This window comes from Physella acuta, unplaced genomic scaffold (assembly GCF_028476545.2).
Source record: "Physella acuta isolate Inbredline_101_S28 unplaced genomic scaffold, ASM2847654v3 ptg000736l, whole genome shotgun sequence".
NCBI classification, from domain to species: domain Eukaryota; kingdom Metazoa; phylum Mollusca; class Gastropoda; family Physidae; genus Physella; species Physella acuta.
The window spans coordinates 52732-59771 of record NW_026732254.1 but is presented as its reverse complement, the minus strand read 5'-3'; the positions used below and the strand labels follow the sequence as shown (position 1 = coordinate 59771).

General features: G+C 38.3%; 1 protein-coding gene across 1 annotated transcript; it reads left to right on the top strand.

Annotated features, from left to right (window-relative positions):
* The first annotated feature begins 506 nt into the window (after positions 1–506).
* LOC131950095 (perivitellin-2 67 kDa subunit-like) lies at positions 507–6614 on the top strand. Its single transcript, XM_059312138.1, has 2 exons — positions 507–545; positions 5909–6614. The coding sequence occupies exon 2, from the start codon at positions 5918–5920 to the stop codon at positions 6563–6565; it is 648 nt and encodes a 215-aa protein (XP_059168121.1). The 5' UTR covers positions 507–545; positions 5909–5917; the 3' UTR covers positions 6566–6614.
* The last annotated feature ends 426 nt before the right edge of the window (positions 6615–7040 follow it).

Below are 7040 nucleotides of genomic sequence, written 5' to 3'. Positions count from 1 at the left end.
AGTAGCCCTACATACAAGCTTGAATAAAATACAACAAAATTCTCGCTCTTTGTTTTCATGTAAGCGTATTAATCACGTGACCATGCAAGATGGTGTAATTTTTTTTTACTTATTATTTTTTATACGTTACAATTCAAAGTGTAAAAATTACCCTGCCTCCTGTCGCCTTTAATGTATTAATCATACGGGACTATTGGACGCGCCTGAAATAGCTAAAAGGCGCGGGTATGCTGGTATCAACGCGACTCGAATATTTTAACAAACGTTTTGCCTTTTCACCACGTTGTGGCACATGTTTTACGCATTCGTGCACAATGAAAGCTGAATACAAAACACTTTTCAGTTGAGTTGTTCAGGCACTTAACCGATGATATCTCTAAAAAGGTTTTTCAAAATGAAAATGTTGCTGAATATGGGTGACAAATGATTATAGGATAAAATTAACATACTTAAGATAACTGAATGATATATATAGACCTGAATATTGGTATGACTCTGAACAGAACCCGACATCAATAGTCTTCTGGTAAAACAAATTTAACTGGGTAAGTTTATGCATTTAATTTGATATTTTTTTTTTGTAATTTTTTTTATTTCTATGGGTATATGGCTTTGCAAAACACTAGACCTAATTTGTCTTTCTGGTATATACATCTAAAATCAGGCTATTGAACACCATTGTATCAAACGTTTTCAGACTTTTATATAATTGAATTGTGTAGAGCAGCTATTCAGTCATATTATACTCTCTATCTGTAAGACGGCGGCTGGGGTACCATGGTTGCCTCTTCCCCAATGCCTGACCATCCGCCTGGTGCTTTGATGCCCTCAGTGAATCTGAAAAGACTATCCGGTCCAGTCCCAGTTGTTGGGTTCTAGAATCTAGGGGTATATAAATAACAACAGACAAATACGACGTATACAACAATAACACTAACACTCTATAATAACAATAATAATATATTTAATAATATATACAGTACTTAAATAATAAAAGGATCAAAAGGGGTCTACAACATAAATACAATACTCAACACTACGTTCCACGTTCCACGTCCACAGCCACACTACAAGTGACTGATTCACACACTAGCACACGCTCTGACACTCGTCACCTGACACACCTCACGTGAACACCTCTCGCTCCATGTAAACACACTCAACCAAGGGATACAACTATACACCAAAGGGAGAGTACCTGTCGTTCCAGCACACAACACACACAAGCAGGGGACATGTAAGGGACGTAACATCCCTCCCCTCCACCTTCAGATCTCTTTTACTTAAAGAGGTCAAACATCTCTTGTTCCATTAGCCACTGTTGGTGCCCGAGCTCGACTATTTATTCTTCAGCCCTTAGGACGCCTCGCTTTGACCGGTGGGGACAGCGTTTGGCTTGTATCCAGCCTGGACAGTTCGGTCCAGAGTGTGGCTTGTATCCAGCCTGGACAGTTCGGTCCAGAGTGTGGCTCGCATCCAGCTTTAACATTTCGGTCCTGAGTGTGGACTATGGTTTTCTCCGGCCGGGCACCAAGCTAGTGGTCTGACTATCTCAACCTATGAAGATACATGTGAGAAGCCACAATAAAAAATTTGATTTGCATAATCATTCTAAACTGCATCAGTAATACCTTTCTCAAACATTTCTCAATATAATTATATTATAATGCCTCAATAGTAAATTCCTTAACATAATCATACTATACTCCAACAATAATACATTTCTCAATATCATATACACTAATTGGCGTAAAACACTCGTGATAGAATGTCTGCTACAAAGTTCTCAGTTCCCTTGATATGTTTCACAGTACAGGCTGTTTCCTGTAGTGTAAGGGCCCATCGGCAGATGCGTACGTCGCCATAGATGGTCATCTTTTCTTAAAGGCGATCAAACTGAGTTCCTTTCTCGATAGCCGTTTTAACTACATTAATCATCTCCAGCCCGTAATCATCATACACAGCTTCTGTAAAAAAAAACAAAGAAAAATTTACATTGATTGAATAAATTATCTTAACAAAAAACTTACCAAGGACACTACCTTTGTAAGGATACGCCTCCAAATTTCGTGCTTTACCTCACTCTCATATGCGAGTCTTTAACCAGGGAAAAATTTCCTAACATATCACGCTGAGCTGTGGGACACACCCGTGATATGTGACCAACACCACCGCAGCAATAACACTTGAGATCATCTGACCGTCGATGTACATTTTCAGTACGCCAGTTGCTCGCTCCACTGGTCCCGTTGGGACAGTTTCGTTGTGTGTGGCCTGGCTTTCTACAGCTACAACAGGCGCCTGTATCTATATCCATACTGCACTCTTTGGCAATATGACCTTGTTCATTGCACTTGTAGCACCGATAAGGTCTTTTGTTGTTTCCATACTCCACAACAGCTCTTTTATCTGACCTATTTCTCCAAGTAAAGCCGCTATTACTATTGCTATGACAATCCCTGGCATAGTGTCCATAACGTCCACATGTGTAGCATTTACTGCTCAGACTGAACTTGCTGACACCATGCATCGGTTGTAAACCAGCTTGTCGTGCCTGTCGTTTACCTGATTCGCTCCTGTCTCGTCTAGAGGTATGACAGACTCCCGCTATATGGTCAACTCCCCCGCATGAGTAGCACTCAATTTCTTCTGTGGAAGGGCAAGTGTGGCGTCCTGGAGATCGCGGTGTCTTGTTTTGCCAGGGTATCCTCTCTGCTGTAGAACTTGCAGCGACATACGGAGGGGTTTGATTTACTGGCCTCGTCACTCTAGCGTTTTGAGTGCTCTTATAGTTGTCAATAACTTTAAGATTATCTTCCACACTTACCTTAGCAGCACCATTCAGCCTCTCCAACAGATCACAAGTAACAACCGATTTTATCCGATCAACTATCAGGAGGTTCACCAAGTCCTCAAACGTTTCCTTTATTCCCGACTGCTGGACCCAAGCTCTCAAAGCTGCTTCTGTGTTGACTGCGAAGCTTCTCATGTGGTCGTGTATTGGTACTAGCTGGTGGAATCTGACCCTATACTTTTCCTCGTTGAAACCTGCGTGCGTGAATAACTTTACCTTTACTGACTCGAAGTCATGATGCAAGTTCAGTCCCGTCTCAACGAGGAAAGTCTTCAGTTGTCCACTCATCTTGTCCGTCAGAAGGAGCGACCAGTCCTTGGGGTCAATGCCTTGTCTCTTTGCTTGACTCTCAAAATGCCTCACATACGCACCCAGGTCTTCGTCCACCGTCATCGCCGCCACGTCCCTCAAGCGGGGTACAGGGTTACATGCCTTTGCTACAACCTCGACCTTCGCATCTTCCACCCTCCTCAACTCTTCCTTTACCCACTCCGCCAAACTGTCATCGGTCAGCCCGATTAGCTTTCCCTCCTCCTTCAAGTCACTTGTTAGCTGTCTTCTGGCACTCCTGGTAGTAGCCATGCTAAACGGACGAGCCCCCAAATGTTGGGTTCTAGAATCTAGGGGTATATAAATAACAACAGACAAATACGACGTATACAACAATAACACTAACACTCTATAATAACAATAATAATAAGATATTTAATAATATATACAGTACTTAAATAATAAAAGGATCAAAAGGGGTCTACAACATTAATACAATACTCAACACCACGTTCCACGTCCACAGCCACACTACAACTGACTGATTCACACACTAGCACACGCTCTGACACCCGTCACCTGACACACCTGACGTGAACACCTCTCGCTCCATGTAAAAACACTCAACCAAGGGATACAACTATACACCAAAGGGAGAGTACCTGTCGTTCCAGCACACAACACACACAAGCAGGGGACATGTAAGGGACGTAACACCAGTTGTCATTCAGCCTTCTCCTTTGTTTTCCTCGCTTTCTCTCCCCCTCCCCCACCAGGTGCCCAGTAAATCATCTGAAAGCTCCTACCTAGGGCTTGGATCCGTTTCAGTGAGTCTGTATTGGGCGTCCATGCCTCTCCACCATGTATGCAACTCACTATGGGAACAGCTCACAATCTAGCACCAGCAATCGTCCCGTAAATTTTAACAAACTGCTTTGGGGAAACTTTCGAGGGGAATAAAAACAGTACATTGCTAAGTCCCATTTCTTAAGCTCAAGATCTCTTATATGAAGAGAGTTGAACAGTATTTCCATCTGTTTTTGACAGAGCCCAATGAATGAATCGGTTTATCTAAATCGTGACCATTGTGATTATCTTTGTTCGTTATCATTTTAATATTACCTGCTGACCAATTTACAGCAATATGAAATTAGCATATTAAATAGTATTGATTACTTATAGTATAATTCTGAAAACTAAGAATTAAAATGTGATTTTGTTTTCCAAAAAAAAATATGTTCAAATTTTTATACAATAATTTGTACGTATATATAGTCAAGGTCATAATTAAATATATATATAAATACAACTTAACACCCAAAGGTAAAGTTAACAAAGATAAGAATATGTAACGTTTGTGTCAAAATATACATGGGACCATTTGTTGCTAGTGTCCCGCCCATGTGACGCTTGTTATACACTTAATATAACGAATTAGCTTTTAAAAAGTATTACTCTAAACTTGTTATTTGATATATACAAATGGTACGGGTACAAGTTCCAAATGCATTTCGCACTTTAAATGTTAATATTTAAGAAGATATGCACTTTCCAGTGTGCGTGTTTTCTTTTTTTTTTCGCCAGTTTGACAAGTCGAGCAAAACCGGTGCTATAACTTTTTTTCTAAATTAAAATGTTTCACAAAACAAACACAAATACAATTGTCTAACCATTTCCAAATACAATGATATATAATTTGTGTTTTAAATAGTATTTTAATAAATGTTCGCAATTCTTTTTACAAACATCCCTTACATTGGGACGCTAGCAGGATATGTTTTCATGGGTGTAAATACATTTTGCATTGATTGAACTATATTTGTTTAAGGGGGTATGCTCTTTTAAAAAAAGAATTTGACAATGTTAGATCTTAATCATTTTTATATACATTTAGCATGTTGGACACATGAAAGTAAGTATCAAATAACAAAAAGGGATTTGAAAACAATTCCAATTTACTTGGACACCCAACAAAACTTCCGCTATTTTATTTTTTTTGGTACTATTAAAAATACTTAGTTTTTTTCGATAAACAATTGTAGTAGTCAACTTAACGCTGCTTATATTTCAGTATATTATTATACTAAAACTTTTGTCACGACAACTTTCTTATAGAGTTAATGTTGAGAATTCTACAAAATCTGAAATATTGCACACGTTAGTATGCAAAGGCTTGAAAATCTGCATATTTTTACCATACCATTTTTTCTATGAAAGCCATAACGATTTACAACAGACAAATATATATTATCACATAAAAACAAATACGGAAAATATAGTAGAAATTGTATCATTTATTTAAAAACTTAGTTGGCTTTATAGTGTTAAAATACTGTAAAATGAGAAAAACAGGTAAAATTAACAAAATAAAGTCACAAGAAATAGCATTATTTTGTCAATTGAAAGCTTTTGATGTTTCCGTGCTGGCGGAAAATACGATTGATAAATACCATGGATATCCAGCTTTCCAATGATGCAAAATACAATATGATAACGGATAAATAACTTTTCGCAGAGAGAGTGTAAGATTGAACAAAAAAGTATGTTTTAATTAATGGGGTCTAAAACTGTAATTTAAACACATTAAAACAAATAATGCCTTACTAATGTTATTATTGTTTTAATATAAAAATGGACAATGTATCAAAAGTGCAAGATACCAATTATGAAGAAAAATCAGGATTTTAGTCCCCACGCAAATCCCTTTAAATTACTATAAGCGTATAGTTAATTACAACAACTGTTAACTGCCATGCTATTACTAGTCATAATGATGATTTACAGATTGCAGCCATGTTCAAGTTCTTGCTGATTGTGTTTGCTACTGGGCTGTCGCTATGTCATGGCGAAGTAGATCCTGCGCTGTTTGTGAAAAACACAAAGATATGTCTGCGTGTGGAACCATACGTTAAAACTCGCTCCTGCGGCGGATCAACTAAAATGCAAGAGTTTTGTGGTGACATTAACCAAATGACGCCGGACTACTTGGATGACACTACATGGACAACTCTTGGCTGTAAAATGCAATGGGGGATCTTTTCTTCTGTGCCCAATCCCCCAGCTTGGATGAAAAATATTAGTTTTTGCATGTCTTGGTCATCAAAGTACGACTATAATAATTGCAATCGTGACCCAGTTAACTCTGGTGAGCGCTGCGCCTTTCTAAACGGTTATTCATATCTATATACCGACTACACTGACCGTAGCTTTGGCACATGCGAATTGCAATGGATAATTATAATACCTAACGACGCTCCAGCCTGGATGAAAAAGATACAGCTCTGCTTCAACTGGAGAGCAACCGGCGATGCTAGTCAATGTAAAGGTAGTGCAAATAATCAGTGTGTCGAAGCCAATAAATGGACGGCACCCTTTTATGATGGAACCAATACAAAACCTGGCGGCTGCTTGATGAGCTGGGGCTTAAAGTTGCCTAGTTAAATCAAAGTAGAAAATTCAGCTATATTTTACTTGTAATTTTCAACTAAGTTAAAAACCACTTGTGTTCTGTAATTTGGAAAAATAAATTTAAAGCTGAATACTTGTTCTGCAGACTTTGTTTTCAATGAGCGATTTTAAAATCTCAAAATGTCACAGAAACGTCATCCGATAATACACATTCATACAGTATCATATGTATAATTTATATATAACTAGCTTACTTCGTGTAATGTCGATATCAAGGATAGTTTTATGTTTATTTATACGAGAATAGTAGTTGAATAATTATTAACCAAGAAAATAATAGGCATTCTGTAAAGCGATTATCGCCTGTATCGTTGTGATGGGAATGCACATGGTAGTGGTACGCTTTAAATGGTAGTAGATCACGTGATCAAACACGACACTCTCACAGCAGCCCTAACTGTCATGTATAAATGTGTCATCTAGTCGATATAGGTATTTGTGCTAATTT